At 36.3% G+C, this 18,652-nt stretch overlaps 1 protein-coding gene across 12 annotated transcripts in view; it reads left to right on the forward strand.

Moving 5' to 3' along the window:
• The window catches only part of PLEKHA5 (pleckstrin homology domain containing A5), a 236,761-nt gene that overhangs the window by 123,621 nt on the left and 94,488 nt on the right, over nt 1–18,652 (forward strand). For all 12 annotated transcript variants that reach the window (XR_004286868.1, XM_032347476.1, XM_032347477.1 and 9 more), the window contains 2 exons: nt 16,748–16,831; nt 17,577–17,697. Coding sequence is in view for 11 of the 12 variants with exons in the window: in XM_032347476.1 (XP_032203367.1) it covers nt 16,748–16,831; nt 17,577–17,697 (205 nt within the window). In the remaining variant the exon portion in view is untranslated. The remainder of the gene's footprint in view (nt 1–16,747; nt 16,832–17,576; nt 17,698–18,652) is intronic.

Here is an 18,652-nt window from a genome sequence, read left to right on the forward strand (position 1 = left end):
GCAAACAATATGTCTAGTTTGATTTCCTTATATTGACATGTGCTTATATATACAAACTCTGGTCTACCAGAATGTAAACAACTGGTATGTTTACTGCTAGATAGTGTAATTTAGTTATCAAATACATAGACAGTAGAGACACTCAATCTGGGATTGAATCCTGTCCAATCACTTAATAGCATTGTTCCATAACTATTCTGTGTCTCAGTTTCTTCAGTAAAATGAAGAACTAACTTACATTACCGTCTTACGAGACTTGGATGAGTTTGTAAAGTGATTAACATAGTAAGTGATCAATAAATCTTAGCAGCTATTATCATTTCTAGGGGAGTGGGACACCAGGCTGTTTTAACTTTATGCCTTTTATTGGTTGAATTTTTTAAATAAGTATAAACTTTGGAAACAACAACAACAAAAAATGTTTTTAGAGGAGTCGTTTAAATTGGTATGCTTACAGTTTTAACAAGAACCATCTATTTATTTTGAGGTAAGGTTATTTAAAATTACTCATGAAATGTTTTCTTCAAGAGCTGTTTGCAACTGTATATACTGATATTTCACCCTATGCTGTATGCCAACTTAAGAGGGAATTGAAATCATATTTCACTCTTAACGGCTGGAAGGCATGCATAATCACAACAAAGTCTTCCTGGAGAAGCTGCCTAAATTTGCGGCTGCAGTGAGATGTTGGTGCGTGACGTCAGTCTGGTGTCAGACTTGGGAGAGTGGCAGGCTGGCCTGACAGCCCCAGTGCATTTCCTTAGTGCTGAGTCCCTGTAGTGCTCATCTGGGAGCAGCTGCTCAGAGACAAAGGAGTTGAGTCTGATTTTTATTCCAGTGTCCTTTTTGCCTGTGGTTAAATGTCTGTTCACAAAAGTGATTTTGATGAAGGCTGGTGAGTAATTCTTGTTACTTTTATATATTTATGTATTAGTAACAAATAAATCATGGCTAAAGGAGCATTAGGACTTTTTTTCAGTTAATGATCCTGTGGTAAATAATCTTTTTGTAGCCCTACTGCTAGGCACAGTGCCTAGTGCAAAAAAGTTGACATATTCTGTATGTTTCTATAACCGAAGTATTGTGTTTTTTAAAAAATATAAATACTGTACATCATTGGGTTTTCAAATGACCTGGGCATTTTAATATGTAATCTTCCTCTTAGTCTCTCCTTAACTTTAAGCTACATAAATGCACAGTAGTTGCACATTGCTTTCAAGCCTAAAGATTTTAATTACATTTTAATATTTATCTTCTTTATTTTTTAACTTACTCAGAAGAGAAGGTTGTATATTTTTTTCCTTAAAGAGAACTGAATGAATAATTCTCAGTGATTCCTGTGGAGATGAAAACAGTATTCATTATGTAATGTTCTTATTAGAATGTATATCAATACTAGTTTAAACAATTTGTTGAAGCTGCTATTTATTTATTTAACTTAATTACTTGGGCTGTTTCAGTAATGTGATTCAAAAATAGGAATCCTCATTAACCTAAAATTTGAAAACAGTATAATGGTAGGAGATTATTATAGACAACATTTTGACATTTAAAGAAATAAAGTTACTACTGCCATTGGTTATAAAAGCTGGGCAACATGCCTTTAAAGATTTATTTCTTACTAACAATATTCATATTTCTTTGAGTTTCACTCTATTTTGATTTAGCTGTTCTGAAGGCATTAATTTAAGGAATAGATTAGATTAGGAAAGGCTTTTTTTGTATGTAACTATTTTACTTCCAACTTTCTTCTAAACTTTGAAGAGATGGATGATGTTATTTTAACTTCATACTACTTGTATGGTATAAACTGAAGCCTTTAAAGTCTTTTACATTTTGCCATTTCAGGTACAATTCATTTTATGCGGGTTTGTAACAGTTTTCTGATTTCAGGGTTTTTTAGAATTTTCCAGCAAAGTTTTCTCTTAAAGAACAGGCACTTTCTACTTTTTGAATCTCGTTGAATTTCTTCATTGCCCTTTCGGGCAATATGGAAAATTCTTACCATTTTAAATATTTTCACATCAGTTTTCTGAAACAGTAAGACGTCTGTACATATTTTTTGGGTGAATTACATAATTGAGTATTGAAAGGAAATTAAGTCATCTTTTTATATGTGAATGTAAAGAAATATCAAATTTGAGGAATTTGCGATCACTGCTTCATGTAACTCCCAGTATACGTTATACTTATGCATTCGGAAGCATAGAAATATAGAAGTAGATTTTCAAGTTCATTTTATTTGACTTGACGGCCTTAATTCAAGATTCAGATTTTCCCTTGAGTTGCAAAATTTTAAGCTGGAAGCTGAAAATTCTGCCCAAGGCCAGAAAATTTAAGTTTATGGAGAACTCATGAATATTTTTATTCTGTTTAAAAATTTATCTTGAACCCACTTAAAGTATTTTAACATAGTTTTAAAATAGCCTGTTTTTTAAACTTAATAGGAAGTTTCTGTAGTAATGATGAATTGTAATATATTCCGTATACATTTTAAACAAAGATGTTTTTGAGGCATTATGACATCAGAGGTCATTGGCCTAAATGCTGCTAAAGTTCAACTGAAGGGAAGGTACTTAAACTTCTTTGTATGAACAGGAAATTAAATCTAGTCAAAAGCAGGGACAGGAGAGGGATGAGCAGAACCCAGGGCTGGGGGGTGCAGCACAACCTGAAATTGACATAAAAGTCATACCAAAGTCTAAAACAGTGGAGAATAAAGTACTTGTCTGTTTTCTTGTGAATAAGGTATGCTTTAAGGAACTCTTCCCACGAGTTCTAAAGCCAGATGGAAAAGTATAATAGTGCTATTCTTTTTTGAAATTTAGCTTAGTAAAACTGAGGTGAAATTGTATTCTTTAAGCTAATGGTCTTGGACCATATATTTGTTTTCTAGCAGTGTGTAGTACAAAACCTTGTGTATCATACATACTTAGTAAATACTTGACCATGAGTAAATAAATTGGTTAAGCAAGTTAAATGAATAAGGAGACTCCCTTTATCCTTGTATTGGAGAGATTTCATTTTCACTGTGACAATGAAAACCTGCTAGTTATCAAGCCAACTGATAGGGTACCATAGCCTCAAACTCTGTCAGAGATGTGTCTCTGGAGTACAGTCCTGCCGTCACCATGCCCAGCAGTGGCCACGGGATTCCATTGCTTGCTGTACTTACTGTCTCTGCTGTAGGAAGTGGGCTTCTCCTGCCCTTCCTGGTCAGATTTCTGTCCATTCCCACCTCATCTGTAAGTGAGAAATTTCTCACTACTCAGGGATAATGATTTGTTCGCTAAATGGAGCCTTAATTAAGTGTTGTGTGCATCACAGAAGTGCATTGAACCTTTTCAGAGTTAAAAATACATATATTTTTTTCTCCTAAGAGTGAAGCAGATAACATGACTTCAAAACTTACATAGTGAATGTTTTATATGTAGGTCTGTTGTTCTCAAAGCCTAGATTTTCTGCCCCATTTCTGTATCCCCTCCTTTCAGACTGTGCTAAATTCTAGCCACCTCTGACGGCTGCTAGACTGGGGCTCAGTTCCAATGGCACCCGCTTCTGTGACATCTTCCCTGCTCTTCCCTTGCTAAGCAAGACCAGTCCCGACTTGGCCTCCCCTTTTTATTTTGATTGTGGTTCTATTACTCTTCTCTGTTTATAAAATCTTTGTTTCGTAGTATCATTTGACTTGTTAGTAACTGCCTTTTCCTTCTTGGAGTGATTGTTCCGCTAAAGCTCACGCAGTATCAGAATGATTAAACACTGCAGTGAAGGAGAGTAGAGTTCAGTGATAACTGATTTTTATGTTTAAATTGAGCTATTCTGTCAGTGCAACTATTGGGAAGAATGTTTCATTGACAATAAAACAACTGGATCTTGAAATTATGTGGTTTTTTATGTGTAAGTTAGAATTGGGTTAACTTTTGGGGCGCCTGGGTGGCTCAGTGGGTTAAAGCCTCTGCCTTCGGCTCAGGTCATGATCCCAGGGTCCAGGGATCAAGGCCTGCATCGGGCTCTCTGCTCAACGGGAAACCTGCTTCCCCTCCTCTCTCTCTCTGCCTACTTGCAATCTCTGTCTGTCAAATAAATAAATAAATAATCTTTTTTTAAAAAAATCAATCTTCTTTTAAACCACTGTTTATCCCGTTAGCACTTTTTCCCCTTATGTAGTTTTACAAGTGCTTCTTTTTTGCATAGATTATTCAACAGTAAACTTTAACCTTAGTTCAAATTATCAGGTTCTTCATTCATTGTAGTCATATGCAAACCACTGTGCTTCACCTTTTTTTTTTTTTTTAAGATTTTATTTATTTATTTGTCAGAGAGCGTGAGCACAGGCAGACAGAGTGGCAGGCAGAGGCAGAGGCAAAGGGAGAAGCAGGTCCCCCGCTGAGCAAGGAGCCCGATGCCGGACTCGATCCCAGGACACTGGTTCATGACCCAAGCTGAAGGCAGTTGCTTAACCAACTGAGCCACCCAGGCATCCCCTGTGTTTCACATTTAAGACAAAGCAGAGAGCCAGAAACTTTGTAAGCAAGGAAGTGATACCATTTTAGTTTTCAAGAACTCTTTTTGAGCACATTCAAGTTTAGCTAATATTTAGTGAGTACCGTGTTAGGTCCAGGTAATATAGTTTTGTGCTACCAAGTACGTCATTCTTTCAGAGGTCCTGTGGGGTAGGGTTTGTTGTTGTTGTTTGGGTTTTGGTTCCCATGTTACAAACAAAACAAAACAAAACTTAATGCTTACTGAAGAGGTTCTTCTAAACAGTAGAGCGCCTCATTAAAATGAGGTGAATCTGAATGCTATTAAAAGAGTCTTGGGGACACAACCATCATCACTTAGTTATGTGATGGAGATGTCTTCCGTTGTGTATTCTCATAGGGTGACTTCTGGGTGGCAACCAGAGATGTCACCTTCTTGAATGCTTGGCAGGAAATTACTTTGGTTGGTGAGTATGTGTATTCCAAGAAATATATTTCTGTTCTAACCATTAAGTGCCATCTAATCTTCCCACTTAAAAGCTTCTTAAGAGTCACTCAAATGGCTTACAACTAAAAGAATTACCTAAATCATTTTAGGTATTTTTACTTATAATTTATCAAGTGATCTAAAATGTAACCATGCCGTAACACTCAGAATATGTAGCAGTTATTAATGTGATAGGTACATTTTGTTTATAACTAGCATGGAGTTAGTTGAATTATTCTTGCGTTACTTCTAAAATTACTTAAAATCTATTAAAAAGTGTTTATAGATTGTAAGTGAATATGTTGGCCTTATTTGAGGTTTTGTTTAAAAGGTGATTTAGAAATTATAAATAACCCAAAACTAGATCAGGTGAATTTTTATGTAAGCCCTGTAGTTTTAATTTTTCTTTATTGTACCTAATGCTTTCCATCTTGGTACTTGCATTATTACATCATGTTCATATTTTCCACCTGAGGAAAAAATGAGATTTTCAGTTCCTTTGGGATGCTTTTGTAAAACCCAGGCTTTACAATTGCTGCTATTTGTACTTAAATTCTTTGGTACCTATAATTAGGAAACGTGAGGCAACATTTATGATTATGTTGTGATAATTTTGAGATCCAATTGTGGAAAATGATTGTGAAGCCTTAGAGAATAGGAAGATAGAAAAGAAATGGGGAGGGCGCCTGGGTGGCTCAGTGGGTTAGGCCGCTACCTTCTGCTCAGGTCATGATCTCAGGGTCCTGGGATCGAGTCCCGCATCGGGTTCTCTGCTCAGCAGGGAGCCTGCTTCCCTCTCTCTCTGTGCCTGCCTGTCTACTTGTGATCTCTCTGTGTCAAATAAATAAATAAAATCTTTTTTTTTTAAAAAAAACTTAAGAAATCTTAAAACAAAGAAATGGGGAGTCTAAAGTTAAATTGGAATTCAGAAAGGTTTCGTTACTGTGCTTCAGATAGACATGATCTTGGGGTGATGCTAGGCAGTTGAGGCAGAAGGAGGCAAGATGAGGAACAGTGAGGGGGGCTTGTGTCTCTGGTCTGTGGAAGAGGGGAAGGACTGCTAAGGAATGCACAGTGTTCTGTTTTAGTACCGTTGGGCAGAAACAGTGATGTAGGGCAGGACTGAAAAGCCTCTGTGGCTGGGATAAGAGCCCAGACAGGAGCAGCTGCTGAAAAGACACGGCTCAGGCCTTGGAGCTGCCTCTTGCTCATCTTGTCGCTGTGACTTCTTACAACTTTGTAAATGCTGTGAGCCTCAATTTATTCATTTATAAAGGTAGATAGTAATACCTCCAAGGATCTATGAGAGGATCAATTGTCACGTTTTCAGTGCAGGTGTGACGACTGAGTATGTGAGCTGCCCTCACTGTCCTGCACAAGTGGTAGCGACTGAAGGGGATGATTTTAGTACTTATTGCTGGAAGTCAGGTTGAGTAAGGGACTCACACCTGAGAAATCCTTTCTTTTTTTAACCACCCCCGCCCAGTAGGAGATGATCCATTTTCTAAATGATGAGAGAAGGAAGGAGAGCAGAAGATAAAGAGTTAAGACCTTAGGAGATGGTGGGTAAATGAATCACTGAGGTTTGAGCAGGATGTCTGGAAGCAGTTAGTTCGAAGTTAAAGGCAAATGGCATTTAGAACGAAATGCGGGGAAAGGAAATATATACTTTTCATGTTTTGCAAAAAAAAAAAAATTACACCCTTTAGATTACTAACTCAGTGGTTATTTCTTCACATAACTAAGGTTCAAGAACTGAGTCTCTCTCAAGAAAGGCAGGGCACTTGTAGTGTTTTTCTTTTGTTCTTAAAACATTGCCTTTAACTGTAGGCACTGTTTTCCATGCCAGCATGTTTTCAGTTTAAAAATAAATTGCAGACATCGTCATTTTGGTAGTCAGATTTCAACATGACATTTTCTCCTTTTGATTAAAAGAAAAACAAATTAGTTATCTGTATAAAACATTAACAAACTTAACATTTAACAGTATTTTAGAAATTACTGTGAACTACCATAGAACCAGTTGATTTAATAACTAAGTCACTGCTACAGACATGTTTTTAAAACCTAATTTGAGACTGTTTCAGTCTTAAAGTGATAAGGCTGGATGATTTCCAGTGATAAACGCTCTTCAATCTTAAAACAAGCCGGGGAGTGTTGCTGTCTGAAAGTGTACTGAAACCAAGGATAAATTGAGAATGTATAGTACTCCGTTTTGTTTCAAGTAGAAGGGTACTAAAAACAAGAGTCATCAGTACACATTTGAGCTGTTGGCTCTATAGTTTTCAGCCTAACTTGAGCCATAAATAGCCTCCATAGTTCCCACATCTCTTCCGCCTTGCTCCCATCTAACAACGCTGTGAGGATGTGGCACCTTCTTCTGTGGGTTGGGCCCTTGTGAGAGTCCCAGTCATGCTATCAGCTTCAGTGCCAGAGCTGCTGGAGGAGCTGCCAAACCACTCTTGATACCCTATTTTTCTTAGACTTAATTAAATCCTTCTTTCTTTCCCATAAGGGAAACGCGTGATTCAGAACAAATCATACAAAGGGGTTTGCCTCTGAGTCTAGTAAGAGACAACCAAAATCTCTTCTGTGGAACAATTTTCTAAAACTATGTCTTTTTTATGCACAGTGGATAAATCTTCAATGTTATTGCCACAGTTGCACATATAAAACACCGCCCTGTCAGATGTATTTCTCAGAAGAATTATATTGGTTATTGACAATGTTAGTAGCAGTTTTGGTATTTCTTAAATTTAAAAACAGAATGGACTTTGTATTAAAGCAGTCATTGAAATTACCCATGAAACAAAGGTGTTAAAATATATACACACACTCACACACAAACAAGTATTTCCACAGGAGAAAGTTGCAATACTAAGAAGTATCCAGAACATGGCATTTAGTTGGCCAAAACATTTAAAAAAAAAAAAAATTCTGACACCAAAAGCAGCAAGAACAAAAACAGTGGTATTTGCAAATTATATATCTGATAAGAAGCTAATACCCAAAATATATAAAGAACTTCAACAACTCAATAGCAACACACACATACACATAATCCAATTTTAAAATCTTTTCCCCCTTTTTAAACCCATAATTTTATTGAGGTTTATATATGAAATGTGCAATTTTGTGCATTTATTGTGTGGAGAGGGTATTTCATTAGGGATCTCAGTGACATCCTCCCTTACAAGTCTCCCGCTGAAGGAAGACTAGAAATGTGGATTGAACAAAAAATGCCTGCTTCAGTGACCCTGGAAAGGAGCACAAATACCAGCTTCCACTGTCCTCAGTGTGCTGCCATACAGTTTAAGTTATTCCTCATAGAAAAGCACCTGCTACTAAGAGTTGACTCACATTGCTCTGTCAGTAAGAGCTGACCCAGCAAATTGCTGTTTCCATAACGAGGCTATAGGAGCCTCTGGTGTTTTTTTGTTTTGTTTTGTTTTGTTTTTTAAGATTTTATTTATTCATTTGACAAAGAGAGTGCACAAGCGAGGAGAGGGGCAGGAGAGGAAGAAAAGCAGATTCCCTGCTGAGCTGGAAGCCTGATAGGGGTTGGGGGGCCTCCATCCCAGAACCTGGGATAATGACCTGAGCTGAAGACACTTAACTGACTGAGCCACCCAGGCACCCCCTCAACTTTCCTTTTTTATGTAGGCTGCTAGAAAGCTTAGTGCTGCTTAAAATGGCCCAGCTTCATCTAGATTTTCTAGTATAGTTACTTAGATAATGTATTATTTGGTTCACAAGTGAGGATTTGAAAAGGAATCAGGTAGAATATGGATATAGTCTATCTCCAGTAGATGTGTCATTTTTAATTTGTTTTTTCTATAATTTGATAGAAACATACCATTTTATACATACACTAATTTATTCACCTTAAGATCTTTTAAAACTAAATTATTATTGGATAAAGTAGTTCCAAAGAGGCTTTAAATAAGCAGGTCTTGCATTTGATCTTCTAATTTAGTAAATGGTGCATGTCTTGTAATAGCAAAGAGGGCATAACGCCAAAGAACAAGCAATTTGTGTTGCTATTTGTTGATTTCTTGATACCTTTCTAAAAATGGCATTGATTTAGCCCTTTTATCTGGACTGCTGATAGAACATGATCATCAGACTGAGCTAGTGAATATGACCTATTTCCTTCAGCCCTGATCTCTCTGGAATAGCTGAGTCCATTCTTTTTTTTCTTTTCTAAGTGTTGTTTGTCACTATTTAAGAACCTTCTCACATAGTGCCTTTGCTGGCATAAAAACACAGCTAATCTTTCTTTGGAACTTTTATATTAAAATTACTTTTCCCCTCTGCCTTTTTGACGTATTAGGGGCAGAAGCCTTTACCAGAAATATGAAAAGTTAAGAGATTACAACTTTATTCCTTTACAATAAATACTGAGTATAGTAGCCCCTTCTTTTCTGCAGAGAATATGTTCTAAGACCCCTAGCAGATGCCTAAAAGCACGGATAGTACCAAATCCTACAGGTACTGTTTTTTCCTATACATACATACATACCTATGGTAGAGTTTAATTTATAGAGTAGGGCACAGTAAGAGATTAACAATAATTAATAATAAAATAGAGCAGTTAGAGCCACCTGCTATAATATGGCCTCAAAATATTTTGTACTGTCCTCACCCATGTTCTTGTGATGATGTGAGATGATTAAAATGCCTGTGTAATGAGATGAAGGGAGGTGAATGACACAGGTATTGTGTTAGAGCATGAGGCTCTCAGTGACCTCCTAGGGCATAGGTCGGAAGGATCATCACTGCTGTTAACCCGTGGGTAACTGAAACTCAGAAAGCAAAAAACCATGAATGAGCGCAGCCTACTGGGTGGGTACTAATTTAAGCTGTTTTAATGTAAACAGTTGACCGAACAGTATTTTAATGACAATGATGTGCTGAAAGTCCTGGAGTTCCAATTAAAATAAGCAACAATTATCAAGGACTTACTCTGTCTCAGGCCGTGTTTCTGCTGTTCACCCTTTTCATCCTCTTAAACATCTCCACTAGAAAGTAAGTTTCATGAGGGCAAAGATTTTTGTTTTGTTTACTGCTATCCCTGATACGTAGAGCAGTTCTGGAAAAATAAACTGGAAACAACCTGTGACCCAGCTCCTAGTAGCAAGTTGAGGAAAAGACGACATGGAAAGGTAAATCAGATACCTAGCAGTGAGTCAGGGAGCTCAGATGCAAGCCTAAGTGGTCTGATAACGGAACCTGTGCTCTCAATGGCCATTATTTCCTGCTACCTCTGTTGTCTCTAGAGAAAGATGGGAACCCAAAGAAATAATGAATATGGCTTATTCAGCAGACTTCATTGTTAGAGGGCTATGATGGTCTAGTGTAGGCTTACTTAACCTCACTATGGACAGAAAGCTTTCCTGGCATTTAGTGACATTCTGGCCTCTGCCCGTTAGCGCTCCCAGTTGTGACATTCAGAAATATTACCAGACATTTCCAAATGTACTCCAGGAGATAAAGTCACTCCCAGTTGAGATCTACTGGTCTAGACTTAGAACATTAAAACAACACAGACAAGGACGCCTGGCTGACTCAGTTGGTGGGGCATGTGACTCTTGACATCGGGATTTTGGGTTAGCCCCCACGGGGTGTAGAGATTACTTAGGAATGAAATCTTGAAAAATATAACATCACAGAAATCTGGAAGTAAGAGTAGATGAATACCTAGTGTCGTATTTTTTTAAGTTAGGACTTCTGCTATGCCACAGAGTTGAAAGACAAGATGGGAATTAGTTTGTTCTGTGACCATGAGTTTTTTTATGTCAAGACCTGAATTTTATCTCTTATTTATAAGGATTCCTCTAGAAACAAATTTATGTAACATTATACCTTTCCAGTTTTACCTTTTCCTTCATGGAAAGTATAAAATCTCTGACAAGGATTTATTTGTTTGTTTGTTTGTTTATTTTAAAGATTTTTATTTATTTGACAGACAGAGATCACAAGTAGGCAGAGAGAGAGAGGAGACAGCAGGCTCCGTGCTGAGCAGAGAGCCCGATGCGGGGCTCGATCCCAAGACCCCGGGATCACGACCCGAGCCAAAGGCAGAGGCTTTAACCCACTGAGCCACCCAGGCACCCCGACAAGGATTTTTTTTTAATGGCATCTTTTCTATCAAAGCTTCAAATGTACTTTTAACAGCATAGAAGTATGTTGTTTATAACTTAGTGATGCAATCAATTTTGCTGTAACACAACACATATGCTCCTAAAAGTCACCTCACTGTGCAACATGAAAAGCAGGGGGCTTTTGTAGAAAATGATTTATTAGAAGACTACTCAAAAACTTCATTAGTTACACAAAAAAATGAAGATAGGAAACTAAAAGCCATTGCACAGTTTTACTGTTAAATGGTTAAGAAACACCAATACTACAGATACCCTTTCCTTTCAAAAAGACCTGCAGTCTGTATGTGGAAGTGAACATTGGGAGGGTTTCAGCTTGTGAGTTTTGGGGCAGTTTTGGAAGTTGACATATATGAAACTCTAAAAAGATGTGTCACTGCATGGCAGTGAGTGTGTTTCATAAAACAAGCGATGAGCTAAAGTAGCTGGCAGATAGTGGGGTTGTACAGTTGTATAAGTGGTGTACTTCCTCTGTATACAAACAAGATCACAGACAAAATCATGCATAAACAAACACGGGATTTATGTGATACTCAAGTTATTCCCTAACAAATGAATCACATTGGAGAGCTCACTTTTCCACAAGTGTTACAGCAGAGTCGATAGTACTCCTGATTTGAATTTTGAGCCCCTTCCAAAAAAGAAAAAAGAAACTTGTGGAGTACAAAAAGGATAGCAGGTGGAGGATGAAAACTTCAGTAGAACTGAAGAAAGGCTGAGAATCTTCCCTACCCTCTCTCCTGCTGCTGAGCAGTCTGTCCTCATTTGTGCCAATGCAGTGGCCCTGACGTGGTACTTAAGCAGTGGGCCAGCCCCCTCCCACGGTTCCTAGTTAAGATATGTGTATAGCACTAAATATATACATATATATGTATATATATAAAATAAAGAATTAGTATATCATGTGTTCAAAGAATTCTGTACATTAACAGAGATGGCTTTGTGGAGATTTTTTTCAAGACTCATTTGGATTTTATTTACAGTGCTTTCACTATTTAGCACTCAGTATTCATTTAACTTGTATTTTTAGTTTCTGTGTGTGATTTAGAAATTATTAGGGCACCTGGGTGGCTCATTCAGTTAAGCATCAAACTCTTGATTTCAGCTCAGGGCTTGATTTAAGGGTAATGAGTTCAAGCCCTGCCTTAGGCTCCAATGCTGGGCATGGAGCCTACTTTTAAAAAAAGAGAAAGGAAGGAAGAAATTTTGTTTACCCTTGCCATTACATACTTTAAAATGCAACATTATTATAAAAATGAAGTGTAAATGCCAACAGAAGAAGGAATGATTTTGAAATTTAATATATTTCAAATACGGTTTTAAATATGTAAAACAGCATATAAAAATCTATTTGTACAGGAGCAGTAAGGATTGCCAGTCCTCTGAGGTGGTAGAAAATTACATTTAAGCAGTTAAGACTGGAATTGATATTTTGGCTTGTCAACTTTTAATTTGTTTTTTATGAAATAATTAGAAAACATTACTGTGAGTTTCCTGTTTGATAAATAAGTTGTTTAAATTGGTTCTCAGGAGGGCACCTGGGTGGCTCAGTCTGTTAAGCATGTGCCTGTGCTCAGGTCATGACCCCTGGGATTGAGTCCCACATCGCGTTCCCCACTCAGCCAGAAGCCTACTTCTTTCTCCCTGTTCTTCTTTCCCTCTGCCCTGCTTGTGTGTGCGCGTGCTCGCGCTCTCTCTCTCTCTCTCTCTCTCTCTCTGTCTTACATAAAATCTTTAAAAAATAATAATAAATAAATTAGTTCCCAGGAGCCAGATTTAGGAGTATTTTATAAGACAGATCAAATGAATAAACATTTGAGGGAACTTATTTTATGTTACAGTTTTATATATATATATAGAGAGAGAGAGAGAACGAGCGAGGAAAAAGTTACATCTTTCATTTAAAAAAATACTCTGGTCATAGTTTCGTTTTATTGTACTTCTCTGTATTGTGCTTCACAGATAGTGTGTTTTTTACAAATTGAAGATTTGGGGCAACCCTGCATTGAGTTAATCGTTTGTCAGTATTTTTCCAACAGTAGTCACCCACGTCATGTCTCACATTTTGGGAATTCTCGTAATATTTCAAACTTTTTCATTATTTTTATATTTGTTATGGTGATCTGTGATCAGTGATTGTGACTCACTAAAAGCTCAGGTGACGATATTTTTTAGCAATAAAACGTTTTAAATTAAGATATGTACATTTTTTTAGGCATAATGTTATCACACACTAAATAGTATAAACATAACTTTTATATGCACCAGGAAACCAAAAAATTCATTTCTCATTTTATTGCAATATTTGCCTTCAAACAGTCATCTGAAACCAAACCTGCAGTATCTCTAAAATAGGAAATAGGCCTGTAAAAAACTTGCATGTTAGAGTGCCCTGGTAGACTTTATATGAATTTTATGTCAATTTAATATCAATATTAGGTAAAAGAAAATAGATTGGATACTTTGAAGAAATAAAAGAAGAACATAAATATATTTGTATTTCATATTGATTTTAGTCACTGGTGTTTTAAAATAGAACACTAAGATTTTTACTTAGTTTTAATTTAAAACATTGTGATCTGAAAAGTGCTTGTACAATAAAAACATCAATTTAATTGAAAATAACATCCACTTGGGAAAAAGAATGTGCTCTTTTTTTAACCAGTCATTATTAAATATCTCCATTCCTGTATGTCTTTGTCTAATGGGTACCCATATCTGTTTAATGGTCAGGATATCAGAGAAGTCTCTTAGACAGATAATCATTGCAGAGCCATATTGGTATAATTTAAAGCTTCTGGAATATTAGGATTAGAGTCTACTATATTCCTCCTAGGCCAGATGACAGAACATAGGTAAATAATGCAATATATATGGGTTTATTTGCTTTCTTTTTGCAATATTGGGGTTTTTTGTTCGTTTTTTTAAGAATTTGTGTATTTCTGTATTTCTGCCACGCAGCCAACACTGGCTTTTTAATGCTTTTAAGGAGAGACTTTAAGGAAAAAAGGTGCTATCCTCCATTTTTTATTGTTAAGGTGTCCTAATCCTTATCCCAGGTTACTTTACCCGCCTTTGCCCCCACAGGGTTTTACTCTTAAAATCAGAATTTACAGGGGCACCTGGGTGGCTCAGTGGGTTAAAGCCTCTGCCTTCGGCTCAGGTCATGATCCCAGGGTCCTGGGATCGAGTCCCGCATCAGGCTCTCTGCTCAGCAGGGAGCCTGCTTACTCCTCTCTGCCTGTCTCTCTGCCTACTTGTGATCTCTGTCTGTCAAACAAATAAAATCTTAAAATTAAAAAAAAAATCAGAATTTACATACCTCAGTGCGTTCATAGCATTCATCACATCTGGGTACGTCAATATTTTCCATTTACCTCCAGAGGCTATACTTTTCTTAGTTTTTCTGTTAAGAATCAGTGTATTGCTTACTACATAAACTGGTATCCCACATGAGACTTTAGGTTTCTACCACTGTACTTTTGTAAATCAGCAAGTTAGAAAGTCACTCACATAACTTTTCTGTAGTGAAAACACCACTCCAAATAAATATTTAAATGCACCAAATCTTAATACCTCTATTGTATAAAAACAAAACCATCACAAAAAGCTGGTAATTGATAGGAATGCAAGCTGGTGCAGCCGCTCTGGAAAACAGCATAGAGGTTCCTCAAAAAGTTGAAAATAGAACTGATGACCCAGCAATTGCACTACTGGGTATTTACCTCAAAGATACTAATGTAGTGATCCAAAGGGGCATGTGCACCGCAATGTTTATAGGAGCGATGTCCACAGTAGCCAAGTATGGAAAGAGCCCAGATGTCCATGGACAGATGAATGGATAAGGATGTGGGGCGTATGTGCATACACACAAAATGGAATATTACGCAGCAATAAAAAATGAAATCTTGCCATTTGCAATGATGTGGTTGGAACTAGAGGGTATTATGCTAAGTGAAATAAGTCAATCAGATAAAGACAACTATCATATGATCTCACTGAAACAAGGAATTTGAGAATCAAGGCAGAGGATCTTGGGGGAAAGGAGGGAAAAAATAAAACAAGATGAAACCAGAGAGGGAGACAAACCATAAGGGACTCTTAATCATAGGAAACAAACTGAGGGTTGCTAGAGGGGAGAGGAGTGGACTGATGGGGTGGCTGAGTGACAGACATTGGGAAGTATAAGACTGATGAGTCACAGACCTGTATTCTTGAAACAAATAATGCATTATATGTTAATTGATTGAATTTAATTTTTTTTTAAAAAGGGGAAAAACCTGATAATTTAATGATCTTGTAAACTTGTTAGACCAGTTATCTAAAGGAATAATAGAAACACATTATATTCCATCAATCATTCTACTCTAACAGTAGTCAATATGTAATTTTAAAAAATATGTAATATTTTTAAAATTGTGTCTATACCTCTTTTGTGATTTCAGTTTTATTTCATGGATAAACTTCCAAGTACTGTGTTACCAATAAAAGTAATATTAATGGAAGTTAGGCTATAGAAAAGAAATTTAAATATGTAAAGTTTGTGTCTTATGGTTATAGACTTCCTAAAATATAGAGCACATACAGTCTCTTAAGATTAACAAAGCAGTATTCAGTTACAACATCTTGAAATTTTTCTCTGTAATCAAAGTAAATTTTCTAAGGTTGGGCATACCAATGATACATCTTCCTTACAGATTGCCTTATTGTATGTTACCCAGTGGGGAAAAACTTAATTTACAAATGATGATGTTTGTTATTTAATCTATCAATGTATATTACATATTTTTTGACATCTATTAATTTTGGTTTAGATAATTACTTTGGGAAATTTCTCTTCCTTTCTCATTTCAAGAAGACAGCAGGAGACCTAATCTTATCACTCAATCTAAAAAGGATAGTATTTCTCTAAGAAATAGCCATCCTTAATTGAAAGCAAATTTTTTTCAGCAAAGATAATAAGTAGATTTTTCTTTCTTTCTGTTATTTGTACATTTAAGATTTTTGTTTTCTCCTTCAGATTTCATTTTCTATAATGTTACTTAAGTATTGTAAAACTCAATGCCATTACATTATTTATGTAAAGATTCTTTACTAAAACAAAACACCAAAAAATATTGCTCTTCCTGTGGTACTGTTTTTTTTTATTAGTACCCATATAGCAGTACTTTTAATTTTTTTTCTGTATATGAATTTGGCATTAGTTCTCTATACGTGTGCCTAAATTAAGATACAAAATAATGGAGGTGTAGGTAGTTACTCATACTTATTTGTTGTGTCCCATCTATCTAATGTAAAATGTAATAAGCATGGAACCAGATCAACTTACCTTTATTTATAAGGTGTGAGAAGAAAGAATTGAGGTAAGGTGTTGGGGGGTAGGAGGTGCATTTTAACTGTATGGTAGAACTGTAGTAGCATTCACACACAGTGTATATATGTGGTAGGTAGTAGAAAGGCTGTATTTGGATACTGCATACCTGGGAGGTGGAATTTCATCCCTTTTGTTCACTACTGTTACAGTAGATCACTGTTTTGCTACCAGAATATTAGAAAAGCATTTCTGATAATAGAAGTACATACACACATTTCTCTTTTCCTCTTTTTTCTTTTAGCCACAATGAAAGGAAAGTGACTTGTAAACATCCAGTCACAGGACAGCCATCACAGGACAATTGTATTTTTGTAGTGAATGAACAGTAAGTAAAGAATTCCGTGGAATGCCTTCACTTTAAAGGTCATTAGTATAAGATTGCTCTTACCCATATTTTCAATACAGTATGGTTTAGCAGTTTTCTTATCTGGGTATTTGCAGGCAGGTGTAGCAGAGAGCCATCTGTTTACGGTGGGTGGTATAGAACATAGTTTAAAACTTTCTTTCATGAAGAACATAATCTCAGAAGCTGTTTTTACAATACAAGCACAGGTAGTAAGCCCAGGAGTCAGAAATTTAAGGTCAGAGAAACTGTAAACATGGTCGAATTATTAAACTAATTTGAGCTCAGTTTTTCTCATCTTAAATCACAGAAAGTGGTGATTCTTTCTCAGGATTGTTCTAAGCATCAAATGAAATATGTGTGAAAATACTTTATATGCTGGCACTGTTGACAAAAAAATAGTTCTTAGTATCATTATTGTTTTCAATATTAGAGTAGCTAATCTTATAACTGAAGTTTTAATTTTCCAGTTAGATGACCAAGTAGAATATCTGTAATAATGCTTATTAAAATCAAAATGACTTTAACCTATGTTGTGCTTAGAAGAAATGTTAATTTTATTTAAAGTAGTTATAAATATTAAGCTCTGACTCTAGGGCTTATTAAGCTGTAACTAGTATCCAAATAGTTTGAAAAAGTGAGACACCAGCTTTGTTAACTCTCAGGAAGCTTCATTGTAAAACAGTTAACATATACAACGAGTTTTAGCATTCTGACATATTTCCAGGACCGTTGCAACCATGACACCTGAAGAGAAGAAGGAACGACCTATAAGCATGATAAACGAAGCTTCTAACTACAACATGACTTCAGATTATGCAGCGCACCCAATGAGTCCTATAGGCAGAGTAAGTTATTTTGCTTACTGTTGAGTTTTGATAGCTGGTGTAATGGTAGCATCTATTACTAGTACTCTTTTTTTTTTTTTTTTTTAAGATTTTATTTATTTATTTGACAGACAGAAATCACAAGGAGGCAGAGAAGCAGGCAGAGAGAGAGAGGAGGAAGCAGGCTCCCTGCTCAGCAGAGAGCCCGATGCGGGGCTCGATCCCAGGACCCTGGGATCATGACCTGAGCCGAAGGCAGAGGCTTTAACCCACTGAGCCACCCAGGCGCCCCTATTACTAGTACTCTTAATGCACTTAGGATTGTAGGATAATAATTATATAATATCATAATAATAATTTCATTTTTACTCTTACATGAACCTAATTACATTTGAGGTAAATGACTTAAGCAATGGTGTAAAATATATAACTAGTAAGATTAAGTTTTAATAGTTTAATGACTTTTTTAAAAATATTATAGAATTCAGATTTTGAATAATTTTGCAAATGTAAAGGATGTTTGTGTGGAAAAATGACAGTTTATTGAATCAGCTGAAGTTTTAAAAGATGAATGGCATAGAAATCCCTTTTTCTGACTGTTATGTACACCTAGATTGAGTAGACAAACTTTTTTTTTTTTTTTTTAAGATTTATTTATTTTAGGGAGGGGTGTTTAGGGACAGCAAGAGAGAGAATCTCAAGCAGACTCTGTGCAAAGCACAAAGCCAGACAACCATGAGATCATGACCTGACCTGCAACCAAGAGTCAGACACTTAATCAACTGTACCACCCAGGTGCCCCTGACCAGACTGACTTTTTAAAAAATAAATGTAAAAACCTTACTGCCAAAGAGAAGCCTTGTGCCAGTGTGCTTGATAACTCTGATATATTTAGAATCCATTATATAAAAAGTACCATAGTCAAATGGAAATAGAGGTAGATGGTTTTTCTCTATAATTAGAAAGAAAAATGGTA

Source organism: Mustela erminea, chromosome 6, assembly GCF_009829155.1.
Source record: "Mustela erminea isolate mMusErm1 chromosome 6, mMusErm1.Pri, whole genome shotgun sequence".
Taxonomy (NCBI): domain Eukaryota; kingdom Metazoa; phylum Chordata; class Mammalia; order Carnivora; family Mustelidae; genus Mustela; species Mustela erminea.